This window comes from Aythya fuligula, chromosome 1 (genome assembly GCF_009819795.1).
Source record: "Aythya fuligula isolate bAytFul2 chromosome 1, bAytFul2.pri, whole genome shotgun sequence".
NCBI classification, from domain to species: Eukaryota; Metazoa; Chordata; class Aves; order Anseriformes; family Anatidae; genus Aythya; species Aythya fuligula.
In genome coordinates, this window is record NC_045559.1 from 121,433,195 (window position 1) to 121,451,796 (window position 18,602).

Consider the following 18,602-nt stretch of genomic DNA (forward strand, 5'->3'; position numbering starts at 1 on the left):
AAAAGGATTCACACCTACAGTCATTGATCAGTCTGGATACTAAAGGGTTATACTCTCGATATGAATCTCAAATCAACATAGTTCAGAGGCAGATGACAAACCACACACAATAAAAGTTGCTTCAGAGAGGGAAAGAGGGGGGAAACCCTTGGCTTTTTAGCTGAAATAAAGGGAAAAAATATAAATATTTAAATGCAAGCTATTATAGCACTTATTACCAAAGCAAACCACTTCTTGTTCCTCTCTTCCCAATTCACTTGTCTTTGGATGTATCATACATACCATATGCTGTGTTACACAGAATATACTTTGATGCAATTGAGTTAACAGCACAACAGGGAGATGATCTGATCACTTCACTCATTGACTCAAGTCCCCCAGAAAGACAGAGACAAGCGTTAATGTTCAAATTAGAAATATATCTCGGCAGCTTGTAATAGAGGTGTGAGTATAATCATCACTCACTGACTTGGTAATGAACTAATGGTTTCTTCTTGTCGTTCTTCTGTCTGCTGGTGGTTCCTTTCCTTTCTTGAAGGATGCTGTCAGAAGGTTACCTTCACAGAATTGCCTACCTTTGTGAAGACCTGAGCTCTGAGCTCTGCACCAACGTGGCAGCCGAGGAAGTGGTGTATGAAATGAGGTCCATTAATTATTCTTCCATTGAAGAAGCACAAGGAAAAAGCTTCCTTCAGAGATGCAGATCTGCTGGCAAATGTTTTTCCTCAGTCCACTCTAAAGACAGCAAACACAGCAGAAGGCAGAAGGATAATGTCCTACAGCCCACAGAGCACCCAGCACCTGAAGGGCAGACATCTCCAGCTACAGACGTCTGCGAGGGGCTGGCAAGAAAAGACACCTACCTGGTTCCATCCTCCTGCAAAAGCATCTGCAAGAACTACAATGACTTGCATATAGCTGGGGATTATGTGGTGCCTATTAGCTCAGTGGCGTCAGATTTTACCTGTGACAGTGGCATCGGCCCTTTCCTGGAGTCCTCAGAGATTCCTCCACCCATGGAGTCCATGAGGGTCCCCCCCAGTGAGACCATCCGCAGGCCAGTCCAAGGCTTCTCATCGTGCTGGCGGCTGGCGAGCTTAATGCCACACCAGCAGCCTCTCTCTGACTCGGCCCTCAACGACTACCTGGAGCAGAAGCTGGTGGAGCTGTACAAGCAGTATATCATGGATAGCACAGCAAACAGGGCATCCCCCACTCAGATCCTGGCCTCGGAGCTCATCATGACTAACGTAGACCAAATCAGCATGCAGATATCACGAGAGAGGAATATGGAGACCACCAAGGCCAAAGACATTGTCATCAGCCGCTTCCTACAAATAGCCAGTGAACAAATATCCTCTGAAATTAGCACACCCAGTCTGCATATTTCCCAGTACAGCAACACTAATGTGTAGTATTTGAATTTCTACAGTTAGACAGTTTTTAGGTTCTGCAAACTCAATTTTTATTTTTTATTATTTTTTATTTTTATCTCTTCAGACATCTTTTTGCTTCGTTAAAATTTATTTACTGTCTACCAGTTACATTTTCCAGCACATATTAAGTAAAAATATCTGTACTGCACAGATGTCCCCCTATTGTGAGCCAGATGAATTACTTTTTTTTTTTTTTTTTAATGTTTTTTTCCCAAAGGCTTATTTCAGTGAGTGAGTCATGGACATTAAAAAAAAAAAAAAAAAAAAAAAAAAGTAGAAAAATGACTAAGAGCATATGACACTCTTCCAGATACTCTCTTTCTTCCCCCTTGACATCTCAATTCATCTTTCCTCCCCTGGAATCTGCCATCCTACCTGAGGGTCTTTGTGAAGCTAAGGCTCACACCTCTGCAAGTACAGGGATCACAGAGCCACAGAAACAGAGAATTCAGGATGCCATCTGGTTCATCTCCTTGACCCAAACTGCTTTACTTATAACACCTCTGTCAGATATTTTTTATAATCTGTTCTTAAAGATACTAACTAATAGACACTTTACAGCTTCTTCTATACTAGGTCTAATTAATCCATTGGTGTCTTCCACCATCCCTTTTTTTACCGTCCCTTTTTGTGAAGCAAAAACTCTGTTTCCAGACAGACTTTGTCAGAAGGAGTGTGTGTGTATAGCTGTATATTTTGTGCCGAGCTGAACTTTTACGACAGATGTCAGTGACTTGAGATGCCAGACAGACACCCACCATGTTTGTCAGCGACTTAAAGACTGCGGCGTGGTCATGTAGGGATAGTGGTGATAATAAGGGGAACGCTTCTTTCTCTTCCCCCCTATTTTTAAGAGAATTTCAAATTGAAAAATAAGGGCTAAGCCAAAGCACCAGTAATTAATGTGACCAATTCCTTTGACCACTGAAGGAAAGCAGAAACAGACCACTCAGCAGCATGACCAACCCCTCCTTTTGTTACGAGCATTGCTGTATGTCATAGGCCAAGGTTATTTGAACTTGACATATATCTAATAGAAAGGTCTTCTGTAAAATCTCACAAGTCTTAAAAAAGAAGAAAAAAAATAATTAGCTGCGTCAAGGGCAAGGATGGTTACCTGCTTTGAGTCGGTATGATATATAACACATTGTCAATGACAATCCATCATTGGTTGAGTTTCTAAGTTTAATGTAAATACTAATTTATAATAAATATTCATCAAATGTTTTCATGCCAGTGACTCATGCCAGTGATTCAACACTGTTGTTTTGGCCTTTGTGTTCCTCTTTTGTTTTGTTTTACAAATGTAAGGCATGCATTTATGTGTATTTCAAAAACAAATGCGATGTAATAAACATGTCAGTTTATTTTATTGCTGCTCTCTTCCCAGAGACTACTGGATAGCTCAGTATATTTTCCTGCTTGTGCAATGAAGGGGTATCCAAAAAAACAGTTGCTATATGAACCTTTCCTGTGTGAAGTCAGAGATGGTAATTCTGTTGCCATAGCAGCCTACCCCAATACTATTATTCAATAACTCATGATTGATAATTTCTGATTTATAATGTTTGTAGACTTTTATCAAATTCAATTTACAAACAGAAAAAATACTATTCTAAATAGACAGTAACATTCAAGATAACATACAGTCATGTGTTACACAAGCAAAATCCATTATTAATAGATCTCTCAATTTTTTTAATTTCTCCCAGAATAAAAAGATACACAAGCATCTATGAAAATGGCTTGCAGAAGACAGCAAAAGCAATCAAACAGTCATTTTTACATCCTGCAAATGCGTGATCATTTTTTTTTCAAAATGCATTTTTTTGTTTATTCCTATTGACATTCACATGACTGTAGCCATGGAGTAGCACAAAACAAAAAGAGAAGAACTTCCAGAGTCAAATACATATATATCAATTCCCTTGCTGAAAGATCTGGCACCTTCATCAGAGAGCATACTCCATTTTTGCACTCAACTTTACCCACTACATAGAGCACACACCGTGTGAACAAAAGAGCTTTTTATCATCTGTGACCTGGAAGTCCAGATTTTGGTTCTCCTCCTAACTGGCAGATCTGTGACTAAGAGCTATAGGAAACATCCGCTGGCCACAGCCTCCATTCTGAGAAGAGATTTAGTAAATAGTAACAGCACCTGGGGAACAGGGACTAAGCGGCTTGCCCACAGACTGATGTGGAAATGTAGTTTTGCTCACAGTGTTGACCCCTTAGCTGCTGTGTCAGTGTGCTGCAATGAGGATTTGGGGCTGGGCTTTCAGAGGAAAGAGCTATTACAGCAACTCACTATGCAGCTGTGCAAAAAAGACAGATCTTTAGCATAAGACAGCATGGCTGCTGCAATCAGAGGGCATGCTGGACGCTTAGATTGGATTATTCAGTCAATGACAAATCACTCCATTTGTACGGAGCTTCCTCCCAGGCAAATCACTTAGTATAATCACACCTATTCTCACATAAAGGTCTTACTTTGTATTATTGGACTGACATTTATGAATTTTATTCATGTAAGGGTCATAATCCTTGCAGAAGTTGATTTATGCTGGAAAGAGAGCTTTCAACCACTTCCTCCCAAAATATGGCTATTTTCTTTCCCCTGCCTAAATATAATTCCTTGGTTCACTTTGAGCCCTACTGTGCGTCTGTTTCTCATATGAATTACATACCATCCCAGTCCCTGAAGCAATACAGAGTAACTCTTGGATGTGACTTTTGCATAAACAAACAAATATTTCTTACTTTCCACTATGCTCAGCTGAAAGTTCATTTAAATTTCTGTCCTTCCTCCATTTAAAACTAATCTTCTTCTGCACGAGTGCCTCTCTAGGTGTGTCTGTTTCCTGCTAAAAGCACTTGGATAGCAATTAGGCTGCTATTAGCATGAGTCAGGTTGTTATCTAAAGCGATTACCATCTCTCTCCTTCTCCCTCCCTCTCTCCCTCCCTCTCTCTTTCCCTCCCCTCCTCATCTGTCTCAGGGTCAAATGTTTAAAGAGAGAGATCCCATTTGTTTAGTATCTTTGTTAAATAATCATTTTTAAGGCAGAGGCTCATCGCTTCTGGACACTGGTGGAGTTCTGGTGGCTAGTGAATGTAGTTTGAAAGGAAAGCCTGAAGTCTGGTCTCATGACTATTTCCCAGCAATAGGATGATCTGAATAGGACTAAGATCACTTGAGAAGAAAATAATAATAATTAAAAAAGGAGTAAACATTAAAAAAATAGGTTGGTTCCTATTTTGACCAACTGTCAAGAAACTGATCATGGAAGAACCACCATTAGCATATTCCAGTAGCTTCCTAGGACATTTTTTCACAGAACATGTTGCTGTTAACATGATTATTAGCATCTAGAAGTTTTATTGTTTATACGCAGTGCAACTGTGCCCCTAAGAGTCCAAGGCTGTCACCGCAGGGCCATTGAATGCTCCTGGGAGCTTCCAGGAAGGCTGGATGCACAATGTGAGAAGCAAAAAAATCCTCGGGTTGCTGCAACAAGGGCAACCTCTCGCTCCTGTCTTTGGTTTAAACCCTGTGCCGGCTCTGTTTTTTTTTTTGGTTTTTTTTTTTTTTTTTTTTTTTTTTTTTTTGTGCCAAGATGTGGCTGTGGAGGGAAGGAAAAGGGATATAAAGCATGGGCTGAGATCTGTGCTGAATGTGAAAGCGAGGATTTCACGCTCCGGTTGTTGTGTTCAGATGAAGACAAAAAGCTAATCACCTAAAACTGAAATAAATGAAATTCTGCAGCAGCCAGGCATAGTGCTGGGCCTTCAGTGCCAAGGCAGCTGCTGTGTGGCAGGACCTGGGTGAGAGGGGGGCACCCTGAGGTCTGGCTTATTCCTGCTGCTACTGGCCTTCCACAGCTGAACTAGGGGCAGCTATTAAGAACCATCACTTCCTCAAGTCTCTTTCTACTATGGCTTTATGTCAGAGACAGGACCTTCACCAGCTGTAAGGTCTGCCATGGGGAGGAGGGGACAAAGGGACTACATGATTTTTTTTTTTTACCATGCTTATCAGAGTTGCTGTAAAATATTGTTGTTACTAGCACTGGGCTTCGGTAGTATACCTTGTCCTCATAGATTCAGAAGGGATAGTCACTGACTTAGAGAGGTCACCAGGCTATAGTACTGAAATGATTACAGACTTTAAACCAATACCAGATATGTAGGTCTGTAGTGCTTCTGCTAATTGACAGCGCTAGTAGTAAACCTCATTAAATGCAGCCCACTGGACTCAGAAAGGAAGCTGTATGCCCATGACAGCTGCTGAGCAGCCACTTGGCATCCCTGTACACCCAGGAGCATGGCATCTCCCACAGAGCAGTACAGCAGCTGTGGAGGGTGCTTGGGAGATACAGGAGCAGCTTCAGCTGCATTAATTACACACAGTGCAGGCACTGTGGGCAGCTTCTCCGCCAGCATGAGCCGGTGGGGCTGGCCTCTGCTTGGCAGATAACACTGATTGAGGGCTGTATTATTTGGTTAAAAACATCACTGTCTTAGAAATGGATACATAAAAATAACTAGCACATAAAGAAACAGACCTTTAGGTCAAAATGGAATTATTCACATGCTTCTGCTGTATCAGGAAAAGCTGGCTCACCATCTCCCTGGCATTAATACTGACAGGATTAGGGTGACTTTTCAGAATATTAAGCAGGCTTTCCAATGGCTGAAGGGAGCAGTGTTCCTTTGGCTCTTCCAAACGTTGTGTGAACTACTCTGTCTGAAGTGGAAATGCCCTCAAGGAAAATTAGCAGTGCCTCATTTTGAGTTAGCATCTGATTACTGCTGAACTCCAGGCTGCCTTTCCCTCCAGCACTGCTTTCCCACTTTATCTCTTGAAAAGGCTGGTCACTGCACACTCCTACACTGTGCTGCCATGCTAGAGCTCTGAGGAAGGCCCTGAGACCTCTCTCCCTCCTCCTGCCGTGCTGCCTTGTTGCTTGTGGCCAGCCTGCTCTGGCTCTCCAGCCTCTCTCTTCCCTTCAGCCCCCCCCGGCAGTAGAAGGACTAGCTGGGTGGCATGTCAGGACACTAAATGTCTGGAGGGGAGCAGGGGTGATGACTGAGGAGGATGGGAGCCTGCAGGCAGGCTGGTGTTGGCCCAGGTGAGAAGTCTTCATGGGCAGCTGTGGGCAATGGATGCCTATGTGGAGCCAGGTTTGTGAAATGGGCACAGGACTGCAGGCAGTGGAGTAAAGAGGCTTCACAATACTCCTGTGAAGATGTTTCCAGACACTCCCCTACCAGATGAGACAACAATCTTGCCAGCTCCACCTGAGCCACTGAGTTTACAGAGCTGCAAGACCTACCGTGGGTTCTCATCCACCCCCCTCATCCACCCCCAGGTGTGCAGGCAAGGACCCTTGGAGCTCTGTGCCCTCTCTGCAAGTGGTGCAAGGTCTTGGCTTAGGCCTTGGGGTCTGCAGCAGCCCCAGGCTGCCCAGTCCTGGCCCAGCGCTCATGGAGCAGAGACTGGGCCAGAAGGATTTCTGAAAAACCAAGCACTGGGAAGGGAGGAGGTGAGAGTCATACCACTAGGCTCTGTGGCAGCTTTTTTCATTTTTTTATTTTTATTTTTTATTTATTTTTGTATGTGTGTGTGTATGTAATGGGAGACGAAGCTATGAGAATAAAATCAGAGAAGGCAGAGCTGATTTAGGTAATTCTCATTGATGCAGTTCTCTGTATTTCATCTTTACATGCAAATTCCCTCTTTTTTATAACTGTATTGTGTTTGGAGCGTAGGGGTAGAGCAGAGCAAAAAAAAAACACAAACAAAAGGAAAGCAAACAAAACAACAACAAAAAAGAAACCAAAGAGTAATCATTTAAACAGTACCATTCTAGCTCTGGTAGAGAATTCCAATGCATTTCTAAATGAAAACCTTCCAACAAAAGAAAAAAAAACGAACAACACACATATTAAGGATGTTAGAGGCAGGCAGAGCATGCCCCATCCCTGAAGTTTTTCAAGGTCAGGTTGAATGACACCCTGGGAAACCTGGTCTAGTGGAAGGTGCCCCTGCTCATGGCAGGGGGGTTGAAACCAGGTGATCTTGAAGGTTCCTTCCAAACCAAACCGTTCTATAGTATGATATGATAGCAAAAATGGGATCGACAGTTTTAAGAAAGAGGTTAGGAGCTGTCAAGGCCAGCAGTTTAAACCCATTAATCTCAAGGTGTTGAACTGTTTAGCAAAAGCTGGCTGACATATTACTTCTGAAACACAATGCTTGACTAAAGAGGTACAGTTGAGAAATAAAACAAACAAATAAACAAACAAAACCTACAGAACAGTTTTTGCATTAGTTAGGTCATATTAAAAATGCACAGCAGTGTTCCTTTTGGTCTGGAGAATTCAAGCAGAAATTTGATTACATAATTATATGAACCTAGAATCTATTATTTATAAAAACAGAATCTAACAGGTAGGGAAAGGGTAGTCTATCAGAAGATATTTTCCAAAATTAAGCACTGAAAATGCTAGGAACTGACCCTGAGAGGGTCTAGGCACTCACAAATCTGTGTGTATTAAGTGTTTAGCATCAGAGTATACATAGCATAATTTCAAAAATGCTCCATGCTCTTGCATCCATATTTAGGAGTGTAAAGTGTCTCAGGAGCCGAGGAAGGACTGACAGCTCTTAGCATGCCTTGGGAAGATTGATTTTTGCTGATTCACAGTTGAGAAACACCCAAGCCCCTTTGAGAACATCTATCCCTAAATTCTCACTGCTTTAAAACAGGAACCAAAGATTCCTTGTTTTGTCTATATGTGGCAGCTGGCATCCCTTTGATGTTCACAGGCCACAGCCAGTTTTGGTACTGATCTGAGTTACTGTAGCACATAGAGCAAAGAGGTCTCCAGGGGTTCTGTTCCTCCCTTGTCTGCTTGCTTTGCTGGAAGTCCTCGTGGACACACCCTAGGCACACAGCCCCTCGCCTTAGGGCTGCTGTGGCAATCCCAGGTGTTGAGATGTATGGAGGGCTGTGGTTCTTAGTCTCAGTAACCCAGAACCTTTGTTTAAAAAAACATACATACACATCAATGACCCAAACATTTATGACGTATTCCTAATAAACTGCATTGTGCTCACTGTTTAGGCTGAGAAAAGGAAGGGCAAAGAAGGAGGGAACAGGAAGCAGCAGTGGAGATGCAAGATGACTTGGCAGATGTAAACAGCTGGTGTGACAGTAAGTCATATGTCATAATCAGCATTACTTTTATGTTCTCTCCAACATGTTCTGACTCTCTTATTATCCTGCTTTGTGGATAGACATCCACTTTCCCCAGATTCTCTTCTTTATAATTAGGTACATGATCCGGGTGAAATTCCAGGCTTCTGCTTCCAGTGCCTCTTTTCAGGTGATGCTTATCCATCTTTTAGACGTTCCAGCATCTTCCAAACTCAAGAAGAAACTTCCACGCTTGACATAACCATGGCTCAGGACAACTTTTCATGCAATATTCACAGTGCATATTTACCAGACACTACTTGTCACTAATACATCCCCTTATCCTCGCTGCTGCATGCATGTATTAGAAGTTCTTCACCTTCCTTCTTCAAGGAATTTGGACCTTCCTGGCTTCAGCCTCATAGCAGCTGAATTTTATCAAGACCTATTCCAGACAGTGCCAGTGCAGTTCTTAGTATACATCTGGTAAAGATTCTTTAGATCTGTTAGCCTATCATCTATTGCCAAAAAATTTCCAGAGAGGTCTTCTGGACACACAGAATCATTAAAGACTTGCACAGAAGATCTCGTTAGAAATATACATGTGAAGGCTGTAGGAGATTTCTGAAGGAGAGTGATAGATGCTAGAATCATATTCATTAAATCAACTTGAAACAGTTAAAATAATAGATTCATCCTTCTGTAAAATAATACATTACTTTTCAGGCAGGAACATGATTACTTCCTGATGATTTCATCATATATCTGAAGTACTTGTGTAAGAGTCAATTAATTTACTGTCAGTTGTCATTACATACACTATAAGGGTTATTGAACCAATTATGTATTCAAAATATTCTATTGTGTTAAAATATCAAAGCCAGTTGTAAGAAGATAAAACAGTTTGAGGTTACATTCAGGTTATGTCCCAATTGTCGCTTACTGTGAAATGAAGTTCATTAATGGTGACCTGTTTCTTCATTCAGCTCACAAAACGATCAGCAGCATATTGGAAAAATCCATGGTACATATTCTTTTACCTAATGAAGTCATACAGCCTGTGATCCTTGTCTACAAATTGTGACCAGCATATTTTAAAATGCAACAGAGCAAAGGAAGAGGAAAAAGAATATGTGATCTTTCAAATACAAATCAAAGAAAAATAGGTGAATTGTGTCTTTACTCCAGTTAAATAGCACTCTTCTTCGCAAGTCATTAACTCAATGGACTGAGTCATGAAACAAAATGTTATTCAGTTTAAGTGAGGGCACCACATGAAAGCCTCTAATAAAGGAAAGAAAGCAAATTTGTTCAAAATAATTGGATCCAATTAATTAAATTGAACAGTAACTTCAGTGACATGATTGCAACTTAGAGTGAAGCTATGTTTTCAGGTGATTCTACTAAGATTAAAGTTCCCAATATGGGACATCCAACTATGATAATTTTGAAGGCAGCGTATATCTGTGTGTCTATTTTTTCAAACTTGTTATTTTGTTTGTAATAGATGGGATAGGGATAGACTATGAAGAGATGCATATGTTTGATGACACAGAGACAGGGTAGCAATTGAGGAATGAAGATAAAAGAATTATTTGGTCAAAACAAGGAATTAGTAAGAAAAAAAAAGGAACTGGGGGGAAGGTGACCAATGCAGGACTGTATTTTTTACGGATGTAGTGCTTGAGAGTGCAGAAATTAAGAGCTTGGATAAGAACTATCTATATTTGTTGATAGACAGAAATTGAAAATAGCATGCAGAATAAACTTAAGGTAAAAGGAGAAGGTAAACAGGTGATTGTTGGGGAAACGAATAAGTGGAATTGATTTTTATTTATTTATTTATTTTTAGATAGAAGAGATTAAGACATATTTGTATTGTGAAAGTAAAGAGTCAGAAGAATTTAAAAGTAATGCAAAAGAAATTATATTGGGAACATGAAGCCATGGAAACAAGTAGAGGAGATCAAATTTAAAAATGAAGTGAAATTGTAGGAGAACAATAAGAGCAAGAAAAGTTATAGTGCCCTGGCACTGAAATGTTGAAATGTAATTTTAATTTGGTGTGCTCAGCAGTAAGAACTGTGAAAAAAATGTAGAGGAAAATAGGTAAAAGTGTGATGGCAAGGAAAAGATGTGAAAATGGTCAAATGAGTTGCAAAAGTAGAGTCATTTAGCTAGAAAGACTGAAGAGTCCTGACCAAAGCACAAGGAAAAACAGTGATTATGATATAGAGCAAAGGCAAGAGAGGGTAGGAAGGAGATATCTTAAGATGAATAAGTGTCATAAAACCAGATAGAATCATAGAATCATAGAATATCCTGAGTTGGAAGGGACCCTTAAGTATCATCAAGTCCAACTCTTGACACCGCACAGGTCTACCCAAAAGTTCAGACCATGTGCCTAAGTTCACAGTCCAATCTCTTCTTAAATTCAGACAGGATGAACTGAATGGCTGTCAGGAAGGTCATGGACATGTTGGCTAGGGACAGGTGGGAAAGAAGCCCAGGCAGTGACTGCACTAGAAAACACAAACAGTGAGAGATCAGAAAAGGATGAGTGTTTGGTGACGACATACCTGGAAGGATGACTGGGGCTGCCAAAGGGTTTGGTGAAACATACAGCAAAGGGGTTGTGTGAACAATTACCTTGGAATCTGTAGACAAATAATTACCATGGAATCTTTAGAGAAAAAGTGAAACTAGGATAAAATTAGAGAAAAAGAAGAAAAGGATCAGATGGATTGGGAGGCATGAGGAGGGGAAAGCTTTAAAAGTTGTACTCTTTTTAAGAGAAATAGTGTCAAAAAGAGATGGACTGGGAATGTGGAATAAGATATTTTTTGTGCTTGAGAAGCCAAAAAAGCCCTTTGACCCAGGACACGTGATGTAAATCTGCAGTGAAAGACAGCTACAGTAGCATCAATTGAAAAGATATAATTCCTTAACACATTTAAGAGTTGAAGGAAATGATATATGCTCCAGATGCATGCTAACTACACAAAATGGAGTGGTCATTCCACAGATGGTAAGAGAAAGAGAGGAAGTAGAAACAAAGAGGTGTAGTGGTTCTGATGTAACCTGTCATATGCCACATACAGGTTCCTCTTTTTGGCTAAGATTACCCCATTTCAGTATTTCCTCTCAGTTTTAGCTTCTCAATTTTCCTACCACAGAGTCCAAATGTTGGAGAGTATGGAGGTCAAGATATTGTGCCATGATTCTTCCTGGCTACCTAGGACATGAAGTCATACTTTGAATTTTATATTAGTATTCCAATTTTATTTCACAGAGAGAAATAATTGTAAAGAGAAAGGAATTCAATTGAGAAGTATGCTAACTGTTTGTGGAAGAAACTTGATATTCTGTGATGGGGATTTTCTGCAAAGTTTAAGGGGGCTTTTTGATCTGAGCAATAGTTTGACAATGGAATTGTGCCTAGCTCCCACAGCTGACTCTCCCAACATCCCTGTGGGCATGGAGAGAGGGCAGCTTTCCTGGAAGCCTCTTTTTCATGGGTCTCTCCTCTTAAAAAGGAAGATGGAGAAGAAAACAGAAATAACTAGTCATTTCTCATTTCTTACTGGCACATAAGAGAGAGCAGTCACACTGATGGGAAAGGTTTTCCTGGACAGAATGCCCTGGAGACTATTTTAACAAATTGGAATCAGTTATATTTCTTTTATTTTCTTTTTACAAACCACGTTTGCTTCTTTGCTATCTCACCCAGGCCTGGGTGACCCAACTTGATCCAAATGAACACAGGTGTAGTATTGCTTATGTTTGACATAGTGGGAGCCAGAAATATTAATGCCCTTGAAAATCAGGCCTCTGGATTTGAGGTGGCCATTGGAGCGGGATGCTGAGGAAAAAATAATGCTTTAGAGCAGCTTGTTCTGATTAAAGGCACACTGCTGCATAGGCCTTGGTATCCAATTTCATGGATCCTAATTCAGCATGCACGTAGTCCTTACAGCCTACTGTGACTGCATGCTGTTTTGCAGCCTTTGAAGGAACAGATTTATCAAAAGCATATATTTTGGATTTGTCTTAATTTCCACATTATAGACAGTTGTAGTAATGCAGTCTGAAGGCAATGAAATCAAAGGCACTGTATCCAGCTCCCTTTTGCGAAAGGAGAAATTGATTTTGCTTTTAGAGAGGACTGAAGACACTTTGACATAATGTTCTGTGATTGTTTGGACTGAGCGATGAGTTAACCTAATTTTGAGATTTTATAGCACTTGTTAAAGATCAGTATCTTTGACATAATGAAAGGTCAGAATTTTGGTGTTAGTTGGTATGTTTCTTCAGATATTATGACAAACCTTGCAAGGGGAACAGATATTCCGCTGAGTAATTCTGCATTTGAACAATACTAGAAGTCATGGTTGCTCCCTACCTTGACAAATGTCTCATACTGAAGAAGGAAAACAAGATAGTTCATTGCCTTGAGCTATGAGCTATGAGGAAAGAGAATAGGTATGCAGCACCATAGGCAGAAAGCATGTTGAAGTCATTCAGTGTAATTTTTTTTCCACCCTGAATTTGTAGCTAGATGAAACTGTGTAGTATGAACAATATTTTAAACCTGTATTTAATACTGTTCCTTCTCCACGTCTTGACCTAAGGCTTAATTTTGCAGTCTCCCTGATACACATCCTCAGAACTCATCTGAATCACTTTTTTTTTTTTTATCTCCATGTTCAGTTTGTCTGTAAATTAGCAGAAGAAAGCCTTACTACATCTAGCATGACATATTTTGATGAATGCAAAATGTCAGCTGCGAAGGTTCTCATTTCTTCAAAGTGGAGTAAACTGTTCAAAAATTCTCTCTAGAAATGAAAGACCTATTACAGTCTCTGTAGAAACAAGTAGGATCTGGTACTTACCCATAGCACCTTGGGTCTAAAAGACTTTGGATCACTGTATGTTATGTTATGTTATGTTGTGTTATGATCACTAACTGTATATTTCTATTCCTGATCTCCCTGTGAAAAAAAAAAAAAAAAAAAAAAGAATAGACAATTCCTCATTAAAAATAATTATTTTAGATGTATCAATTTCTTCATGTAAGTGACATACCAAATAGGAGAAGGGGGTGGTGCTTTGGCAGTTTTTCAAGCTGTTGCTGAGCAATTCCTCAAAAATGTATGACAGTGTTTAAAAGTAGATCACTTGAATTGAGAGACCTCCATATTTTTTCTGCCTTTCAGTAAATTCATTTGTGAATGTAGTTTTGTTTTACAAGAAAGAAGGAAAGACAACAGTGTAAAACAATGATATGAAAGTGAAGATTGTGGGTTGGCAGTAACCACTAAGCATTTTGTGCCTAATCACAGAAACAAAAACAGACTAAAATAATAGTATCACAGAAGGTCATGGATGAATAAGTTGAATAGCACTGGACCCCTGGGGGATACCACTAGCCACAGGCCTCCAACTAGACTCGGCATTGGTGAGTACAACCCTTAGCTCTGACATCCAGCCAGTTCATGATCCACCCCACTGTCCACTCAGGGATCCCACACTTCTGGAGCTTGCTGAGGAGGATGTTATGGGAGACAGTGTCGAAAGCCTTGCTGAAGTAAAGGTAGACAACATTCACTGTTCTTCTCTCATCATTCCAGGCAGTCATTTCATCATTGAAGGCTATAAGGTTGGCTAAACATGTTTTCCCCTTGATGAATGCATGTTGACTGCTCCTGATCACCTTCTTTTCCTCCATGTGCTTAGAGATGGCCTCAAGGATGAGCTGTTCCATCACCTTTTTAGGGATGGAGGTAAGGCTGACTGGCCTGTAGTTTCCTGAGTCTTCATTCTTGCTTTTCTTGAAGACTGGAGTAATGTTAGCTTTCTTCCAGTTCTCAGGTACCTCTCCCATTCTCCAAGACATTTCAAAAATGATAGAGAGAGTCTTAGCAATAACACCTGCCAGTTCCCTCAGCACCCTCAGGTGCATCCCACCAGGGTCCATAGATCTGTGGGTGTCTAGCTTGCCTGAATAACCTCTAAACCAATCCTCTTCAATCAGAGAAAAGTCTTCCCCCTCTCCAGGTTTTCTCTCTTGTTTCTGGGTTCACTAGTGTGTGGCTAGCCTTGGCAGTGAAGACTGAAACAAAGAAGGCATTCTCTGTATTTGTGAGCCTTCCCTGTATCTGCCATCACCAAGGCACCCACCTCATTTAGCAGTGCACCCACACTAAGTCTTGCAAAGGAAACACAGCTGGAAGAAGATGAGAAAGTTGCTATCAAAACCCCTCCACATCCAGATTAAGAAAAAATATATTTCTTCTTTAACTTTTTAATCTTATGTGTTGAACTTATCTCCCATTCTTAAGGAGGAAAATCTGGAATCTTGTTATTTAGAAACAGATAAACTATTTTTTTTTTTTTAACGATGTGCAAAGGATACTTGAAAACATGAGAAATCTTTCATTTGCTGATTATTATTTATTCACAGACAAGTCTATAAAAAAAACCAACAACAATAAACTGTGTATACAATAAACTGCGTATATAGCTTGCATATCTTTGGATTCAGATCCAGGTGAATTTTGAAATAAATATTGCAAGTGGAATGAGAGACAAACAAACTGAATTTTATAACTTCATCAAGGGTAAAAGCAAGGAGTAAAATGACCTGTTTGTAAAGATTACATAATGATAATTGTTTGAGTAGAGTTTTTAGAGTACAGACATGTTTCATTTGACAGCCTTCAGTAGCTGAACTAATAATGATGTATAAACCATAAACTTTTTTTTTTATTTTTAGTTTTTCCATTCCTGTTTCCATTTATGCTTGCAGAAAATGTAGAGAGGATAATGTTATTTTCTTACATTTATTCAATTGCAAATATATTTTAATGAATTTCTGTTGGTCTTTTACTCCCTTGAGAATTGACTTTGAGCAGCTCACTGTGACTTCTCAACTGAAATTCAGGCTGTGCATACTGGTGGGCCAAATAAATGGAGTCAGAGAATGCAGATTTATTGCTCTGATTGGGGATATCCTTAAGCTACCAGGACAAATCACTCAGAAAGATAGTTTGGATTAAGCGAGTTTAGAAGTTTTTAAACTATTTGTTCTGCTGGCACACAACCCTTGTGTGAGGCATCCTTCCTATAAAGAAACAAATTAGAGTCGAGATTTGTTGGTTAGATGCAAGATGTAGGTTTAAATTTTCTCTTGTCCCTTCCACCCAAAGGAAAGATGTTCCCATAGCAGTGCTGGGGCTGTTATGGGAGCAGCTCCTTCCCCATCTAGGCCCTCACTTAACGAGCTTCTATAATTCTTTAAACTCTAGGAGTCTCCTCAAAGACTAGACAAATGAGGTTGAGCACAGTGGGGGGTAATTTAATTATCCAGGGCTTTGGGTGTTTTGAAACTGTCCTAGGAAGTGTCTTGTACCATACCAGCTATGTTCTTTCTTAAGGGAATGGCTGAGAATGGGAACATACAAGTCACTTTCCACAAATATATGTGTGAAAAAACATCAATGTGTGCAGAAGATAAAATAAAAAGGAACAACCACAGCCAGTGTAAGATAATTTTAAAGCAGAACAACTAGGAGCTTTCTGAGTTAGTTTATCCTCTTTTAGTAGCTAGATATTAGTAAAAAATAAACAGATTCTCTTTAAAGGCTTTGTTTTTGTGAAATTTTCATTAATATATGTTAAGAAATCTATGAATGGAAAATATGGCACTAAATATGAAGTCATGGCACAGAAGCTCAACAGTGTATGTGTGAACTTTGCAAAACTGATGCGGTGGTTTTACCCTGCTGGGCAGCTAAACACCACAACTGCTCTCTCACTCCTCCTCCTTAGATGAGGAGGCGGAGAAGTAAAGCAAAGAACAACTCAGAGATAAGAATAATTTAATTAAAGGGAAGTAATAATAATAATTAAAGAAATATTATTATGAACTAAACAACTTAACTAAAGGGGAATAAAAAGGGAAAGGGGAAAAGGGAGGGGGAAAGGGAAAATAAAAAAAAAAAGAAGAGGAAAACAAATAAAACAAATGAAGGCTATGTGGAAGTGCAGAGGAAAGAAATTACTCTCTACTTCCCACAAATGAGCGATTATTTACCACGTCCTTGAAGCAGGGCCTCAACGCATGTATCCAGTGATTGGGAGGAGGACCAACGTTTTCACAACGAGAGCCCACCCCCTCCTCACTTCTTCCTGTTTCCACCTTTTATTGCTGAGTGTGACATCACATGGTATGGAATATCCCTTTAGTTGGTTTAGGTCAGTTGCCCTAGTGATGTTTCTCTTCTCACTTTTTGCCCACCCCCTAGGAGGGTTAGAGAGAGGCCCGATGCTGTGCCAGCACTGCTCAGCAGTAGACACAACACTGGTGTGATAACACTGCTGTTCTAGCTGCAAGTGCAGAGTACAGCACTGTATGGGCTGCTGCAGGGAAAGTTAACATTCCAGCCAGACCCAGTACAATTGATAGGTCAAATTGGACACATTTCATTTATTCAACTTGTTCTGCTTCCTTTTCATACTATCTGATATCTTTAGGCTGTAGAGGAAGTCTTCCCCTGCTATACACCCACTTCTCTGGCAAGTAAAAAAAGCCCAAATTTGCATCAAAAAATAGTATGGGATTAAGTTTTGATTCAGTACACATACTTTACTCTTCTTGCAATAGTAGATGTAGGAAATTTCATTACACACAAGACAGTGTTCATCTATGTGCATGCCTATGTATACATTAAGAATATATAAGAAGTACTAAGTATTGGTACCACTTTAGTCTTTGAATATCTGAGTGTGCATATGCTTCTGAAATATTCTACATTGTGTAGTACCTGCAAGAAATTCTGAGACAAATCAGTATACTCACAAAATAAAACTATGATCCTAAATATTAAACACAGGAAAACTACTTAAACAAGAGATAAGAAAAATCTGTGACTGAGTTCTGTGTAAAAATCCAAATAACAATCATTAAAGAAAACAGCAAAAGCAAAACAACCAAAGTTATTTATATTTATTTTTATGAGATATAAAGAATGTAGAAAGCTTACACTTCCTTCTTTTAATCTATTTTTTTTCCATTATAAATTAGTGACTTGTCCTCCTTGAAAGACTTAACAGTGACTGGAGAACTAATGAACATGTAGTCTGTGAAAGACTGAAGGCCGAGCAAAGCAAAATGAAAAGCCTTTTTATCATACTATTTAAAACAATTTGGCTTTACTCAGGTCTGGGAATTTCTTTATTTGGTCTTTTAACTCCCATGTCTGGTGAACATATTGAAAAAGGGTATTAATATTAAACAGGCAACAGCTGCAATTGAATTTGAGAGCCAAATGACTAATTTTCAGGAAATACGTGAATAGTCTTACTCTCATTAGCAGCCCAATTGAATGTTGTGGTTATTTTTAGGGTAGTGAAAATATATCTAAATGCACAGCTAAGAATGTATTAGTTTTCATGTTTCGGCCAATTTGGTTTTAAATCCTTTTTTATGAGGTTTAAGCTATCATGCACTGAGAAACACGTTAGCTAAATTGACCTGTGCAGTGGTAATGTTAGCCCACAGCTCCTGTAATTGAAACACAGTACATTACATGTTTTTAAAGATGGCATATTTCTTGGCTTAGGCGTGTTCTGATTGTAAGATCTGATTCAAGCCAATTTCCTTTGGGAGCTTTAGTCTCAGATGGATTGCAGTTTTCAAACAAACCCCTTGTCCTCCCAGAAAGCCATGTGAATTTGACATATCTTTTCATTATGTGTAAGTTTGTAAAGAAACGGGCATGCTGCTATGATTTATTCATTGATTAATGTGAAAGTTTGACTGAGGCTAAAATGAATGTTTGAAAATGATGCTGATTTAAAATGCTTTATAGTCCTATCTGCAGCCAACAAATGAAAAGAAGGTGAGGCCAGAGGTGATGTGTGTGCAGATGAAAGAAGAGAAGCAGGAGCACCTCTGAAAG

The 18,602-nt window shown here is 39.7% G+C and overlaps 1 protein-coding gene across 1 annotated transcript; it reads left to right on the forward strand.

Annotated features, from left to right (window-relative positions):
- The first annotated feature begins 539 nt into the window (after positions 1 to 539).
- C1HXorf21 (chromosome 1 CXorf21 homolog) lies at positions 540 to 1,492 on the forward strand. Its single transcript, XM_032181397.1, has one exon. It carries the CDS (start codon positions 540 to 542, stop codon positions 1,413 to 1,415), a length of 876 nt encoding a protein of 291 aa, XP_032037288.1. The 3' UTR covers positions 1,416 to 1,492.
- Positions 1,493 to 18,602: the final 17,110 nt, after the last annotated feature.

What these genes read in the sequence shown, in the direction of transcription:
- C1HXorf21 (XM_032181397.1), top strand. Translation starts at nt 540, where the DNA reads ATGCTGTCAGAAGGTTACCTTCACAGAATTGCCTACCTTTGTGAAGAC.